The 17946-nt window shown below is 39.3% G+C and overlaps 1 protein-coding gene across 1 annotated transcript in view; it reads right to left on the minus strand.

Annotated features, from left to right (window-relative positions):
* Positions 1 to 17946, minus strand: part of LOC101021093 (schwannomin-interacting protein 1) — an 803298-nt gene that overhangs the window by 630169 nt on the left and 155183 nt on the right. Inside the window, exons 2-3 of the mRNA XM_017955752.1 lie at positions 10795 to 10859; positions 3851 to 3931 (exon numbers count right to left, since the gene is read on the minus strand). Of these exons, the coding sequence (XP_017811241.1) occupies positions 3851 to 3931; positions 10795 to 10859 (146 nt within the window). The remainder of the gene's footprint in view (positions 1 to 3850; positions 3932 to 10794; positions 10860 to 17946) is intronic.

The raw sequence follows: 17946 nt of genomic DNA on the forward strand, positions 1-17946 counted from the left end.
CAATTTGATAAGATATGTTAGCACTCTCATTTTACAAAGAAGTGCAGCTGAGGCCCAGAGAGGCCATTGGTGTTCCCAAGGTCACACAGCAGGTAAAAAGCAGAGCTGGGATTTGAACCTAAGTTACTCAAATTCCAAAGTCTGTGCTCTCAACCACTCTTCTCTCGTATCTTCTTTTAATTAAATTTTCGACTAAAGTAGATATGTATTACTCTCAAATGCAATTTAATAAGGGTTTACTAAACATCTTTAAAGTTCTTTAGGAAATGCTCTCTCTCTCTCTCTCTCTCTCTCTGTGTGTGTGTGTGTGTGTGTGTGTGTGTGTGTACCCCTTCTCTCCTTTATAAAACCTAAATGTTGTTTCATTGCAAAATCAAATATAATAATAAAAATTAGGAGAGCAATTGAGCATATTTATTGAGCTGACTTTCAAAAAAGCAATTTGTATTCAATACATCTCTATGTTTTTCCATCACAAAGTAAATATATTGTTAAAATGTAAGGAAGGGGATTGGGGGATTACACAGAGCTAATGAACAACTTTTACACAAGGGTTTGTATTGGGAAGATCTGTTTTAGATCTTGCTACAACATGTAAAGAGTGACTTACAAGATGGAGGGCAGCAGCTTGCTGGGGCTTGGGGAGCCCACCTCTTCCTGTGCTGTGAGTGCGTCTCACTAAGCCTGCATTCCTTTGCTGTGCACCTTCATCCCCCAAAGCTTGTTCCAGCCTTAAGGCTCTTGGGAACACATTCATCTTTAGCCTTAGAGTTGCTCAGAGAGCCTTCCTTTTGGTGTTTTCACTATTACTTTTACTTTCACAAATTTTCTGACTTGAGAGGGTTGCCTTTGTTTGATCTTGGGAGAACTTGCCTTTTACCTCCCCCAAATGCTTTTTCATTAATAGCCATGTGATCTTGATTGCTTTTGCCCTTTTGACGCACTCTTTTGATCCTCTGGTCTAATACTCAAAATTACCTCTTAACAGTTGCATTCATGAACCAGGTAATGGACCCTTTCTGACACTCCCTTCAACTTTGATACACACACCCTCCCCGACACTCACACATTTTTTCACTGAGCCACACTTTCTGACAGGCCTCTGCCTCCTGCCACTGATACTTTGCACTGCCACACGCAGGTTTACACTTTCTTATAAATTCTTTCCTTTTCACAATGTCCTGAGTATGAGGAACCATCCGAACCCTTTCCTGCTATTCTGACTCCCATCCTGGGATTCCCACAGGTAGACAGTGAAGGCAGCCTACACCTGAGAATAGGTCTCATCTTTCCTCTCTTTAACATTCAGAGATTGCCTTGCCACAGCACCTCCATCCCCCTCAGGGCTTGCAGGCACTAGACTAGCCAGATACCCTGTATGGGAACTGTTTACTCTCTTCTCATCAGGGAGGGGAAAGGAGAGCCTTCAGGGGAGGGGATTTTATGATGGAGTGATCCTCACTTCCCTCTACCTCTGGGAGAAGACAGACTCTCAGTTGGTCCCCACCAAAAGAAGTCAAAAGGCCCTAAAAGAAAGCCTGTGATAATAGAGGGTGACTGTGGTACCTTGGACAAGGCCCCATTTTTTATACCCAGTGCTCTGCAGGACTAAAAAACTTCTCTTGGAAAGCAGGAATGAGAATATCCCAAGATTGTCCCTGTTGAAGATGCCACGGTCTGCAGAGGAAGGCACTGTTTGGTGCATCATGGGGCAAAGCCGCCACAGAGCAAGAGGCACAAACCCAGTGAGGATGAGCAGCCTATACCATTGGGGGGAGGCTTAGAGGAGACCCAATGACCCCTTCCCTCAGAGTCCCCAAACATAGGACAGTTGTTAAAGGGAACAACTGCTGAGAGTGAAAGTGTCTGCCATCTATTCACAGGAAATCTGGGGCAGTCTAGGTGTTTAGCACAGGTGGGTGGGAGAGATAACACTGACAAAGGAAGGCAGAAGGAGGGAGGAGAGAAGGGGAGATAAGTAAGAGGAGAGTGAAAGGAAGGAAGCAGAATACAGAGCTGTAGAAAAGGTCTCCTGTAAGCAGAGGGGAGATTTTCAACCTGCCATGAGAGTTAAGGATTTAATAACCAGATTAGACAAAAGTCACTGAACTAGACTAAGCTCTCCAATGGGAGTCAAGTTCCATTATTCGGCAAGATTAAGTATTCTCTCCCTTCTTTCTCTCCAGTGAACAGACATGGGATTCAGAATTATTAGAAGAGATAAGAGCCATTCTGTTTGTACCTCATTGAGCTGAGAATCCTCCATCAAATCAACAAATATAAAATCTCAGGCTCTCTTAGCTGGCTGGAATCTGAAGCACAGAGATTTTGTCTTTGCCTAATCCTTCTCCTGGTACCTATCCCGCAGCCCCTACATATTGAAGATGATGAAAACTAAAAAAGACCCAGGAGTTTTTCTAACTTAATTTCAGCATTCACATTAAACACTCTAATTTTTCATACACCAACTTTTCTTTCACCAGCACATTTCATTTAAAAGAACCTTATCTTAATGAGAAAATTCCTAATGATAAAGCAACCTATGTTGGCAAACTAAAGTCCTGTGTAGTGAGGCTGACACACTGCTTACACAAAATGATTCGATAGCCTGATTCATTATGTATTTAGTAAGTGTGTGACGCAGAACTTTCTAGCTGAGCACCCAGCTGGTTCAGAAGTCTTGTTTGGACTTTATCTTGAGGGGTAACCTTATATGCTCATGTAGAGGCAAGCTTTTTACTGATGACCAAGGTTAACATAGATTTACAGGGGTATGTATTACTATTTGCTTTTATCCAGCAGGATATTACGTATTTGTGTCATTTCTGCTTTAGTTCCTAAGTCCAGCAACGACTTGTTGTTGTTCAAAGTTGTACACACCTCAAGGTGCCCTTTTTTAGGGTGATTTCTTTTCTAAAAGGTTCCTCCTTGCACTTTAAAAAAATGATCAGTGATTCTGGCCAAGCTCAGATATGTTAACATTCTTGTTTAAATTCTCATGCTTCTCGGAGTGTTAAACTGAGAGAGAGAGAGAGAGAGTTTGTGAGGGAGGGGGTGGGGAGAGAGATTAAATATACACTCACTGGCATTTCTCATATATGCTTCTGAAGGAAAATCAGAACAGGAAAAGATCTCAGAAAACAGTCATAAATATTTTTGAAATTGCTTCCAATTATAATAGGCCCCTTCTCTACTTAAAAATGGTTTGAGAAGATTAATATTTTGTTCTGTAATAAAGTCTTTCTCACTTTGGATATTGTTAGTTTCATTTTGTTAATATTGAAATGTTTTTAGCACTATTTTAAGGTAATAGTCATTTATAATAGGGGGAGGAGGCTTACATTTGGGTGTCTTAAGAGAGAATAAGAAAAAAGGATAGGAAGTGAGAAAAAAGAAGAGAAGAAACATTTTCCCAAAATAATTGAACAGAAGCTGAAATAGAAAGAAGATTTTTAAAAGGGTATGTGTTTGTGTGTGTGTGTTTAATAAATAAATGGCTTGAGGTAGAAATAACCAAATTATTCTAAGACAGAATTAACCAAGTTACTAAGATGAAAGGCAAAGGAAAATGCTAGTGGAAGTTAAAGGATTGTACTAGACCAGAAATGGAAAAACCAAGAGGTGGTAAAAGCAGTGGCAAGCAAATAATTCCCTGTACTACCCAGTAGATGGCGCTGTGCACCCAAAGTAGCTGTGTTCCGGCTTAGAAGAGGGAGGAAATAATGTGCAGCACATGAATGTAAAATAAAGATGCATAACTGTTGTACCCGAAAATTCTAGATTTATTCAGTAATTCATAAAACAAGAACTGTAGAACTAATTGCTTAATTTATACTTTGAAATAACTTACATTTTCACCTTTGATTCCAAGGGCTGTACATTGAGAGGATATTTTTCAATATTATTCTCCGTATCCATGGCCAGCTGGTGACTAGAAACAGAAATAATATCTCAATATCTCTCAATCCAGAAGCTTAACATTTATAGCAATAATACTGCTAATTTATACTTATTTGTAAAATAAGATATAATTTTGTTCATTTTAATTTATTAAAGTTCCTGTTGATGGACGATGGATAAGTAACCATATCATGAAAAAAAAATGTGACTTTGACTTTTTTTTCTGTTGTCCTTTTGCTGTTCTCAACTCAACATTCATAGCTATGGTATGAAAATCATTTCCTTTAAGATAAAAGAAAAGGAGCACATTGGACAATTTCAGGGGGAGAAAAAACACAAGGAAAGGGTTATAAATTCCATGCTACTGGCCAACTAGTAAGATGTAGAGAAGACCTTACTCATCCCCAGTAGTACCACTGCCACTGGACCTTCCCTCCTTTCATTTTTAAGCTGTTTCAGGGCTTCCACTGGGAACAAAGCATGGATCTTTGACCTGTAGAAAGGCAGAGGATTATAGAGAAATGATCACTGCTTTCAGTGAGCTTACAGAACTCTTAGTGCTACAACAATCAAGAAGGGCTTCACGGAGAAGGCAGCTCTTGGGATGAATTTTGAAGAATGGATAGGAAGTAGGTAAGCTGAGAGTGAAAAGCAACATATGAGGAAGACTACAAAACAAATAGTAGAGGTAAAAACATTCAAAGGATAATTTTAGAAAATAAAGAGAAATTTGGTGGAAGTAGGTGAAAAAAATAGGAGAACAAAAGGAAATAAGCTTTGATAAGCAGAAAGCTAATAGTTACTGATCTCATAATGTGTATAAAACACTGTCATAGACATTTTATATTCATTATCTTATTTATCACAGTAACTTCCATTAACTAAGTATCACTTTCCCCACTGTAGAGCTGAAAAATCTGAAGCTTGCAGAGATTATGTTAAATTTACTGTACAGGAGGAACTACATTAAAACTCACATCTCACTCCTCTGTCCACCAGAAGGCACTGGTTGGAGTATTTTAATATCAGGATTATTATACTTAATCCCACTGAGTGAAGTTTTCATAGGTAATATATTCAACATCCCAATTCAATACTCATGCATGTGGTAAGGTAGGGGCACGTGTGTGTGTGTGTGTGTGTGTGTGTGTGTGTCACAAAAATTTCAAGAAACATTACTTCCCCAACTACATGTGATGTACTTTGATTTCTGATTTATATTTGAAACTTTTTTAAAAGGCCAGTGTGACCCACCAAATTTATTGAACAAACCATCAATAGATTATGATCTACAGTGTGAAAAACTTTACAAAATTTTTCACACTGTAGATCATAATCTATTGCAGCAGGGAGCTCCATGCATTTGGAGCAGGGAAATATGATCAATGGAGGGTTTAAGGATGATTTGTGATGGGAGTGAGCAAGGAGAGTGAAATAAAACTAGTTAGAAAGCTATTCAAATAGTCCAGGTTATGAGGACTAAGATTGCACTGCTAGTAAAGAAAAGGAAAAAAAAAAAAAGAAAGAAAGAAAGAAAAAAATTGTGCTGGAGAGATCCCTTAGAATCACAAATGTATTTTTTTCTTTTTAGAAAGGAATGATCAAGCGGTAGGAAAAACACAGGAAAGCACATAAATTCCTACATGGCAAGTAGGTGGTGTCAGCACCCAAGATAGTTTGGGGTTGCTCAGCTTGGTTGTTGAGGGGCAAGGAAGCACTCTTGTTTACTCTGTGCCATTGGTATTCAGGGTGCATTACTAATTCATTGTTAATCATTTATTCTACACATATATTTAATGTCTCCTGTGTGCCAGGAATGATGCAAAGCATGGAGGATAAAATGGTGAAAACACTAGACATGGTCCCTGTTCCTGTGGTACCACAATCTAGGAGAACATGAACATTACATAAGTATTTGCAAGTGTAACAGATATCATTAAAGGAGAAGCACACAGGAACCTAATCCTGGGTAGGTAGGCATAGAAAGTGATATGATCTGGCTGTGTCCCCAACCCAAATCTCACCTTGAATTATAATAATCCCCACATGTCAAGGATGAGACCAGGTGGAGATAATTGAATCATGGGGGCAGTTTCTCCCATGCTGTTCTCATGATAGTGAGTTCTCATAAGATATGACGGTTTTATAAGGGGCTTCCCCCGATTGCTGGGCACTCATTCTCTCTCCTGCTGCTCTGTGAAGAGGTGCCTTCTGCCAAGATTGCAAGTTTCCTGAGGCCTCCCCAGCCATGTGGAAATATGAGTTAATTAAATCTCTTTTCTTTATAAATTACCCAGTCTCAGGTATTTCTTCAAAGCAGTGTGAGAATGGACTAACACAGAAAGTCTTATTTTTATTATTGTATGGTCTTGTAGAAATAGCAGACTTATGACAAGGATACTTTAAGACTCTGTTACTTATTAATTACAAATTAAGCAATAAAGTTATACATTGTAGGGCCTGTAGATATGTAACAAACAAAGACAGAGCCAATGTTTTCGTAAAGAAAATAAAACTTTCACAATATTAACACATTTGCTAATTTGAGGATATAACTTATATATCCTCACCAAACTAAAAACTACCAATACCTGTTGGTTTAAATCTGATAGCTTTAGTTCATTCCATCAATAATTGTCTATGGGTAATAAAGTGATTATGCCTCAGTACAATGTGTGACTTGCAATCACACATCTTCTACCAGAAACCTAGGCTGATTTAATAATTACAAAAATATGGCAGTCAGCCTAAGGTCTTACTTAAGTTAATAAGTGATTTTCATAAACAATGGAGTCCTAAGTAGCATTCCAATTAATGGCCTTACCAATTGCTCTTCTCTGCTTATTGGCACATGCCAAGATTTGCTAAGCTCGTGTGTGTGTGTGTGTGTGTGTGTGTGTACACAAATGCACTTGACTGGCTCTGCCAATGGTCTCAGATAGTATGGAGCTGCAGCTTCCCTCCCCTTCACACTAACTCTCTACCACAAAACCCTGTTGAGCATTCAGAATAAATGTAATGTTCCAAGGGGGAATAACCGATCAACTGTTCTGACACCACTATCACTTAACTTATGGTCATTTCAAGTAGCTGAGATGATTTACATCAGCACCTAAGTCAGCTGCAGCTATAACGAAATGCCTAATCTGCTCACTCAAAGTACACCAATTTTTCAATCAAATTTGACAGCTTTCAAGGACATAGTCCTGACCTGAAACAGACCAAAAAAATCTCCAGGATTCCAGGCAAATGGGTATAGTTGTTAGGGCTGGCAGTCACTGCTTATTTTCTCTCTGTCCTGGATAAGCATGAAAGGAAAGTTTACCCCCATGGGCCCATGTGCTTTGAAGGAAGTATTTAATTCCCATTGCTGGAATTTCTCAATTGGGATTGAAAAAAAATAAGCACACAAAACAGACTGGTTATTTCCAGAAGGTTTTAGCTTTCTCAGGCCTCTGAATAATAAAACGGAAAGAGTAGGGTAGGGCAGATGGAAGCCCACATATATACCATTAATTTTCAAATATCGTCCTGAGAGCAGACAGCTGAGAAAGATACACGCTAGTGTTAGTGAGAGGTTTAATATAGAATTGTGGTCAATTAGCAGAACAAAAAAAAACTTCATTTCCTACATCAAAATCAATAATGGGAGGTGCAGTAGCTTATGTCTGTAATCCCAGCACTTTGAGGGGCCAAGGAGGGTGGATTACCTAAGGTCAGGAGTTCGAGACCAGCCTGGCTAACATGGTTAAACTCTGTCTCTACTAAAAATACAAAAATTTGCTGGGTGTGGTGACAGGTGCCTATAATCCCAGCTACTCGGGAGGCTGAGGCAGGAGAATTGCTTGAACCCAGGAGGTGGAGGTTACAGTGAGCCGAGATTGCACCACTGCACTCCAGCCTGGGCGACAGAGCAAGACCCCATCTCAAAAAAAAAAAAAAAATCAATAACGAAAAACCATCATGGTCAGGTTTAATAAATAAATGGGCCAAACATCATAGAGAAAGTGTGTCCTCGGAGAATTAAGCTGCATGAGGAGATTACTGAATAAGTGAAATGAATCTAAAATATATTTACACTACTGGTTCTCAATCCCAGCTCCTCGTTAGAGCTACATGAAGGAAGATGTTAAGAAATACTGATTCCAGGGCCTCATCCCCTGAGAATCTAATTCAATTTGTCTAGAGTGGAGCTTAAGCCAGGGCATTTTTATTAAGCTCCCCAGCCGATTCAAAGTGCAGCCAAGGTGAAAAATAACTGATTTAGCCTAATGTCATTACAACACTAATCTCTATAAAAGAAAAGTCTTCATTCTAGAGTCAGCAAAAAACTCTTTAGGTATTGTTTACATATAGCTAGTGATGGTGATGGTGGAGGGAAATTCTACGATTTTATTCTTATTTATTCATATTAACGAGAGTAGGCGTAATAAAAATATATGAACAGAAACTTCATTTGTCCAAAGGGCTGAAACTGCCTTTCAATGTGATGACATGGCAGATTCTTAGGATCGTGCAGATGTAATGAACCTTTGAGACTGTCTTGTCCAAACCCTTGCCCAGATGGAAAGGAAAGGAGCCAGCATTGAAGGCATCAGGCTATTATGGGCTGTCTCATTTAATGCTCTCAATAAGACAGTCAAGTCAAGACTACTATTATCATTTTTAAAGATGAGTATAGTGGGGCTCAAGGTGGTTAAAATTTTTGTCTAGACTGACAAAGCTTAGAAAAAGTAGAAAGAGGCATCAAACCCAAAGTTTTCCATTTTCTAGGATATTTTTTAGCAACATTTCAGATGTATGGTCATTTACACTCTTCTTGGGCACTTCCAGTATCTTATCAGCTAGTGGGGCTCAGCACGTACTGTAAAGTATGGTGTTTGGCATGCTCAGTTCTTTGAACCAAAGGAGAAGAGGCCTCAGAAGCAAAGTCTCTTTCTCTCTGACCTTCTCTTGCCCTTCTGTCCCTGCCCCTCTTTCTTCCATGATGCAAGCCATAAAAACCAGAATTCCTCTTCCACAAGGCCGGTCATGGAAACTAGAACCCTTCTCCCACAAACAAGCTACAAAATCTAAAAATATTCCTCTAAAGTTACCCTGCCTTTCTGTATAAAATCTGGTCATAAAGAAATTCTCTGACCTACCTAACCTGATGGAAAGTCCTAAGACCCTCATTCCAGAGGTTCTTGCCCCATGCCCAAGAGGAAGGAATGCTGCACAGAGAGGCCAAGAAGAATGTGAATAGACAGCCTTGCTGGGTTTTCCCACCTCATATATTAGATCCTTCCTTTTTGTCCCATGACATTTCTACAGGGCTGTCCATTCTTCATCAAAATTAAGTATAAAAGTGAACAATTTTCCCCAGGTTTTCATTTCTGAAGGCTCCCAAGTCACACAGAATCCTGATTAAATAGACTGGGCGCAGTGGCTCACATCTGTAATCCCAACACTTTGGTAGGCTGAGGTGGGCGGATCACTTGAGGTCAGGAGTTTGAGACCAGCCTGGTAACACGGTGAAACCCTGACTCTATTAAAAATACAAAAATTAACCCGGTGTGGTGGTACGTGCCTGTAATCCCAGCTTCTCAGGAGGCTGAGGCAGAAGAATCACTTGAACCCAGGAGATGGAGGTTGCAGTGAGCTGAGATAGTGCCACTGCACTCCAGCCTGGGCGACAGAGTGAGACTCCATCTCAAAAAAATAAAATAAAATAAAGAACCCTGATTAAATAAGCTTGTCGTGCTTTTCTTTTGTTAACCTGTCTTTTGTTACAGGAGTGTTGGCTGTGCTCCTTACAATGAGTGAGGAAAGGTGTGATGCCTTCCTGCCCCTACATGGCTCACTTCTTAACAAAGTTCATTCTGTTTGGGGGTAGGCTGAACTTTTACAGAATCTTTTCCTTATCTGAATCACAACACTGTTTCTCCATATATCCTACTCATTGACTCTTGTTCTATTTTCTGGAGCAGGAAGAGCAACTTAGCCTCTCTTTTATAGGAGCATCCTTCAAATGTTTGAGGATAGCTATTACGTTTCTTCTGAGACTTCTTTTCTACAAGCTACACATCCTCAGCTCCTTGTAATAGTTTCACATGGTTCCAGAACTCTCACAATTTTAATTGACCTCTTTCTAATACTCTTGGGAATGTCAATGTGATTCTTAAATGTAGTGTCCAGAGCCAAGCATGACACCCAACTGGCTTGACTGGTCCTGAGTACATTGGGGCTCAGCCAGTGATTGAGAGCAAGGATTCTGGAGGCAACAAAACCTGGGTTTATTTCCCATTCTCACCACTCACTAGCTGAGTATACATGGAGTTGCTGAAACCTCTCTGAGCCTGTTTTTTCTCATCTGTGAAATGGAAATAATAATGCCTATATCAAAAGGCTATAATCAGAATTTGATGAGGAGTGTCTGTGAGCGTTCAACAGTACAGGGTACATTATAAATGTTTACTTTTATCTCTGTTCAATTTCATCTCTTCTTTTTGCTTTATCTTAGCTCAATTTTGTCCCATTCTGTAGTGTTAATCTGAATGTTCAGTCTATTAGTCTTAGTGTTAGCTTTGTACTTTTCACAAATTTTGTACCTGCCTTCTATAAATGTCCCTGATTAAAAGACTAAGACAGGTCAGAGTTAAGTTTCAGCCCTCAGACATACCACCAGAAACAAATTCCAGGCATCGTATTACTCTGTTAAGCAGTAGAGCTTGCGTATCATTGCTCAACTAGTCATACATTTATCTACCTATATCTCAAATGAGCCACCTTTCTGGGCTCTGACCACAATGATAACAAGAAACTGTCCAATTTACTTATTTTTACCAGAAAGATTTTCATTTTACTCAAGCTTTCCAACCATGCAAATGATTTAACTTAATACTTTTTACTTACTTTTCAAATAAATATTTTCCATCATTAACTTGTTCTAGAGGATTCTGCAATCTTTTCAGTTCTTCCTGTGAAAAAGAAAAGATATATCTTACAAATTATCACCAGCTACTTCTGAGCAATACTATTCAAGCATACTTGTTAGCAAAATTGATACAACACAACATTAAGAATTCTGGACTGCACTTTGGTAGGCCGAGGTGGGCGGATCACGAGGTCAGGAGATCGAGACCATCCTGGCTAACATGGTGAAACCCCATCTCTACTAAATATACAAAAAATTAGACGAGCATGGTGGTGGGCACCTGTAGTCCCAGCTACTCGGGGGCTGAGGCAGGAGAATGGTGTGAACCCGGGAGGCGGAGTTGGCAGTGAGCCGAGATTGTGCCCCTACACTCCAGCCTAGGTGACAGAGCGAGACTCCATCTCAAAAAAAAAAAAAAAAAAAAAAGAGTTCTGGACTTTGTGCTGGTTAAGTGTTTAAACACACAAAAATACAGCATGATCCTTGATCAAATTAGAATATTGTCACTCAAATTGTGCGATTTTTTTTTTTTTTACTCAAGATAATGTTTCCTATTATTTTTTTTTTCCAGAGTTTGGATATGTTTACATAGATCCACCCACACTCTTTCCAAATTCACTTTCTCAACAGTAATGTCATTGCTGATTGCTGGGTAAGAGACACTAATGACTGCATGCTGCATTTGGCCATTCAGCAATCATCCTCTCTTGTCTCTTAGTAACTCTTGGCAACCTCTTCTCCATAGCCCACATGTTCAGACACACACACAAACACACACACACACACACACACACACACACCCCTTCCCTGAATTCCAGGCATTTGTTGTCTCTGTAATCTCATTTCTCTGACCACAGAGGTGTGACAGGATTTGACCCACGTTCCTGGTAAGACTCCCTTCTTCAGTCTTATCATGGCAGGATTTAAGGAAGACTCACAGAACTCTGTTCCTGGGAAGACCACCATTCCCTGAGGCCACACTACCTACCATACCATTCACCACACCACTTACCCCCCACCAGAAACTGTCAAAGTGACCAGTCCCAAGGGGAAGCCGCAGTTAGAAATAATTATTCAATTACATCCAAAAGACCATCAGGACTAGTCTCTCTACATGCTTATAACCCACCAGACACCCAAGTCGCCTAGATCACCTCTCCCACTACGCAATCTCTTAAACCCATACTGCATTCCAGAATGTGGCCTAATCACCCACCTCTCCCCAGTCCTTCCAACCTTTCCAGTGGGTCCTTTACAGTCTGTCATCAGCAAAATCCTGTATCTCCCCAACTTCTTTGAATATGCCCTTAATTATGTTGTTCTAACTAAACTATGTCTCACTGTTCTGGGACAGCTAAGTTTTTGTTAGAGCAAGAAGAGCAAATAATTGTTCAGAAAAGAGGTCTAGTATATAGAGGATTTTGCATATGAAAAAGTTGGCTGAGTACCTGAGCACACCCTCTCTCCTGCAGTCCTCTTAAGAGGTGGCCATTTCTTCCCCACATGCTACATACTACATGGTGTGGAGGTCGGGTGGGACCCTCTTTGCTCCTCAGATCTTCGCCACTCCTACATAACCTCTGGAAACATACCAGCTGCCAGTCTCAGTCATCTGTCCTCTTCTCTATCTATCTTAACTCCTCAGGGGATCTCAGCCGGTCTCACAGCTTCTATTTTATATTTGTGCCTGACCTCTTCTCTAACTTCACTCTTCTGCATCCACCCTGCCTACTTGACAGTTCTATGTACGTGTTTGACAAGCATCTCAAGCTCAAAAGCAAAATGTTGATATCCTTGCTTATACCCTCCTACCCAAACCTCCTTCTTCACTGCTTCTTCCTCATTTTAGCAAATGGCATCACTATTCACCAAGCTATGAAGAGTTAAACCTAAGAACCAGACTTTACTCATTTCTTCCTCTCACCATCTATAGTCAATCAATGAGCTACTCTTATTGACCCCACTTTCAAAATATATTTGGGACTTGGCCACCTCTCAGTCTGGTCTAAGCCAACCATGGTAATCTTCTAATTATTGCCCTGCTTCCTATGTTAGGCTGCATCAGTCACTTCTTACATCAGCCTGAGTGGTCTTGTAGTACCTGGGTTTTCTTTTGTAATTGGAGTATAATTTACAAAGTATGAAATGCACCTTATAAGTATACAATACAGTGATTTTTATCAAACGCTTCCATTGGTAGAGCCACAGCCAAAACAATATATAGAACATTTATCATTCCCAGGAAGTTACTTTGTGCCCCTTTACAATCAATTTTCCTATCCCAAAGGCACCCCTGTTCAGATTTCTATCTGTGTAGATTAGTTTTGCCTGTTCTAGACTTTTGTATAAATTTATCTATTGTGTCCAGCTTAATTAACTCAACATTGTATTTTGACATTTGTCCATGCTGTCCGTTGCATATATCAGTAGCTCATTTCTTTTTATTGCTGAGTAGTTTTCTATTGTATACATACACAATAATCCATTCTCCTGTTAATGGGCATTCTAATTGTTTTCATATCCATATGGCCTAGTATGAATAAAGCTGCTATGATCATTGTTGTGCAAATCTGTTTGTGCAAGTCTGCTGTGCAAGTGTGTTTGTGGATGTGTTTTCATTTTTCTTCAGTAAATATCTAAGAATGAAATTGCTACCTTATGAGGTAAATACATGTTTAACTTTTATTTTTATTTATTTATTTATTTATTTTTGAGATGGAGTCTCGCTCTGTTGCCCAGGCTGGAGTGCAGTGGCGCAATCGTGGCTCACTACAAGCTCCGCCTCCCAGGTTCACACCATTCTCCTGCCTCAGCCTCCCGAGTAGTTGGGACTACAGGGGCCCACCACCACACCCACCTAATTTGTGGTATTTTTAGTGGAGACGGGATTTCACCATGTTAGCCAGGATGGTCTCGATCTCTTGACCTCGTGATCTGCCTGCCTCAGCCTCCCAAAGTGCTGGGATTACTGGCATGAGCCACCGCACCCGGTCACGTTTAATTTTAAAGAAACTTCCAAAGTTTTCTAAAGCGGTTGTACTATTTTATATTCCAACCAGCAATGTAGGAGAAGTCTAGCTGCTGTACATTCCCACCAAAGTTCAATGTCAGTCTTTTTCACTTTATTCTCCTGGATTTGTGATATCTTATTGTGACTTCAACCTGCATTTTTCTGATAACTAATAATGTTGAGTATTTTTTTGCATGTGTTTTTAACTGAGTTATATGTCTTATTTTTCAAGCAGTAGAAGTTCTTTATATATTATAGGGTACAACTCTTTTGTCAGATGCATGTGTTGCTAATATTTCTTCCCAATCAATATATTTTGACAAGCAAATCTTTTCATTTTGATGCAATGCAATTTATTATTTTATTTTTGTTATTTAGTATTTTCTGCATCCTAAGAAATATTTTCCTGCCCCAATGTTGCAAATACAGTCTCCTATATTTTCTCTTAGAAAATATATAGTTCATTTACATTTAGGAGTACAGTAAATTAATTTTTGTGTATGGTGTGTGGTAAGAATTGAGATCAATTTTTCTTCATATGAATATGAGTGTAAGTCTACTAAATGGGGCTTCTGTATAAACTATTGTTTTCTGATACCAAAAAAAAAAAAAAAGAGTCAGCTGGCATGTGGCTTTTAATGTTTGGTCTTCCTTCTTCCTGCCGGGATCATAGTAATGAAATCCAGAGTGCAAAAGCTATTGTGCCTATAAGGAGGAAAACCACACATTAAAGTTAATAAAATAGAAAGACAGAAGGTGCGTGGGACCCTGATGAAACCATGGAGCTGCTACTTCAACTCTGATCTACCAACATCTAAACATACTTGTCATGCAAGAAGACCAACCTACTAATTTATTGATTCATCATAGTTAAACAAATGTAGATAAGTGATATTTTCCTCTTCATATTTCAGTGGTTTTCCATCACTTTTGGAATAAAATCCAAACTCATCACCATGGCCTATAGAACCCTATGTAATACGAACCCCCACCTATCTCTCTGACCTCATTTCCTACCACCCTCTATTCATACAACTCACACTTATCTAGCCATATTGGTCTTGGGGTGTTTCAGAAATAGCCACGGTTGCTCCCTTTTAGATCACATATCTTCGCTGTTCCTCCTACAGAGAATATTAATTCTGTGCACAATTACAATCAACATTACCCTCACATGGCTTCCTCACTTCATCCAGGTGTTTGCTCATATATTGCCTTCTCAAAAAAGCCTTCCTTGATTGAACTCTCTAAGACGTCACCCATTACTTACTGTATATTTACCGTGCTTTATGTTCTGATTCACTTCTTTATGATCTTCATCACTTCCTAACATATTTGTGTTTCATTGTCTCCATTCACTAGATTGTAGGCACCATGGAAGTAGGTTTTTCATCACATCCACCATTATATTTTCAGTGCATAGAATAGTGCCCAGCACATAGCAATTGCTCAACCAATGTTAATTATTTAAACTTTACCTCAAGATTTGGAGAAGAACTTCAGTTTATTCCTCTGGATTTTGGAGTGTTAGGATTTTGAAGTGTGAGGGACACTGGAACTGTGACAGAAGTATTTGCATTTGTGACAGGTACTAACTGAAGGAAAAATATAACACAGCAAAGGGGATGGAGACAAAGGAAAAAGAGCCAAGAGGCCAGAGCCAGGGTGATGTTGTGAACATCTGTTTGAAACCAGCACATTGATGGACTTTTCAGTTTTGTCAATAGATTCTTTTTTTTTTTTTTTTTGAGACAGAGTGTCACTCTATCACCCAGGTTGGAGTACAGTGGTGCGATCTCGGCTCACTGCAACTTCTGCCTCCCAGGTTCACGTGATTCTCCTGCCTCAGTCTCCCGAGTAGCTGGGATTAGAGGCACCTGCCACCACACCCAGCTAATTGTTTATATTTTTACTAGAGATGGGGTTTCACCATGTTGGCCAGGCTGGTCTTGAACTCCTGACTTCATGATCTGCCTGCCTTGGCCTCCCAAAGTGCTGGTATTACAGGCATGAGCCACTGTACCCAGCCAGATTCTCTCTCTTTTAAAAAACACTTTCAGTTGAGGTTTCCGTTTTGTTTTGTTGTTTTTATACAACTAAAAGAATCCTGAGAAGTTACCATGTGAGCCATAACCTAGGACTAGAATACAAAATTCGAAGATGAGCGATAGCATTATAGAAGTTCAGAACTGAACTGTTGTTTGCTTTGTTTTGGCCATGTCTTTTAAAATGTCTTATTCAGAACACTAACGGGGCCAGGTGTGGTGGCTCACGCCTGTAATTCCAACACTTTGGGAGGCCAAGGTGGGTGGATCACTTGAAGTCCAGAGTTCAAGACCAGCCTGGCCAACATGGTGAAACCCCATCTCTACTAAAAAATACAAAAAAATTGCCGGGTATAGTGGTGTACTCCTGTTGTGCTGGGCCTTGGCCTCCCAAAGTGCTGGGATTACAGGCGTGAGCCATGGTGCCTGGCCGTGAATTACTTTTTATGTATGTTGTGGTGAGGTAGGGATTGAGATCTATTATACAGGGTGTATATAAAACACTGTCTATTTTGCTACTGGATCTCTTTTTATATAATGGAATGAAAGAGAAATACAATTTAGAATTTAGAAGTAGGGTATATTTGCCCCTTTTGATGTAATAGTACACTATTTTTCATCAACAATAACAACTTGTAAGTCTTAATGAAGTTATTTGTTTTGCTTTGGCTGGTAGAAGCTTAAGCAAAATTAAATATTTAATTGCCACAAGGATTCTTTTTAGGCAGTTAGAACGATCATTCCTCACCTCTTTAACTACCTGATTTATAAACATCTTTATATTTAACTCTGTTATTACATTTGTAATATTTATAGTAAGCGAAAGAGTAATTATAATAGGTAGAAAGATAGAGATGACAGATAGATTATCCTTTGCAAGCTTTAACATGACATTTTATTTTTGGGATAAAACTTACTCTTTAGCCCTCTCGACTCTGGTTCCATATTCTAAGAATAAGCCTCCACATTTATCCTCTATTTTCCCCTACACCTCCTATCTAATTTTTTAAAATCATATCACACCTCACCTTCAATGACATAAGTAACAAATCGAGGTCATATATTGTCATGTGTTGCTTAATAACAAGGATATGTCCTGAGAAATTTGTCATTAGGAGATTTCATCACTGTGTGAACATCATAGAGTATGCTTACACAAACCTAGATGGTATAGCCTACTACACACCTGGGCTATGTGATACAGCCTATTGCTCCTGGGCTACAAACCTATAAAGCATATGTTACTGTAAGAAAATTATAACACAATGGTAAATATTTGTATATCTAAACATATCCAAATCTAGAAAAAGTACAGTAAAAATATTGTATTGCAACCTTTGTAATGTTTTGTTGTTATGGGTTGTATATGTGATCAGTACTGATCAAATGTCATTATGCGGTGCAGGACTGGAAATGGTCAGACTTGAAGTTGCTTTGATATAGCAAGGAAATAGTTTGAATGAGAAATCTTAACTATTCTTAAAAACCAAAAGTGAATTTTTATGTTGTAATTTTTTTCCCCCTGCATCATGATTAGAAAAGAGATGGAGCTACTGCCAGTCCTGGCACTTTCTTCTCCAAGATGTGGCTGTGGCACGCTTTCTTCTATTCTTTTTTCTCTGGGGACTTAGCAGGCATGAAGAAAAGCCTCTTTGCAATTTGTGCCAGCCACTCTCCTTTCCTTGAATATTTCATTGCAGAAAGCTTGCTGGGTGGTGAGGGCTTTGATGCAGTACTTTATTCAATATCTGACTATCCCCATTCTAGGAAATCATATTAAACATAAGGTCAATGACTAACAAGAGCTTTCTGAGCAGCTGCTCTGCTGACAATTTGGAGCATTGATTTCATCATTTGGTTATTTAAGCTAACTATACAAAAACACTTCAATTCAATTGGCCTGGAAGTTCCAAACCACGTCCTCATTTTCTCAGAGATGGATAAGCAAGTCAAATTACTCCACAGATCTTCACTCAGAGTTTAATCCTTTGAGAAAGCTTTGTTTTATTTTACTATTAAAAGCATATACAAATAGATCTATCCCATCTTTGGTTTCTCTTACTAGTCCCATTTGT

This window comes from Papio anubis, chromosome 2, assembly GCF_008728515.1.
Source record: "Papio anubis isolate 15944 chromosome 2, Panubis1.0, whole genome shotgun sequence".
Taxonomy (NCBI): Eukaryota; Metazoa; Chordata; class Mammalia; order Primates; family Cercopithecidae; genus Papio; species Papio anubis.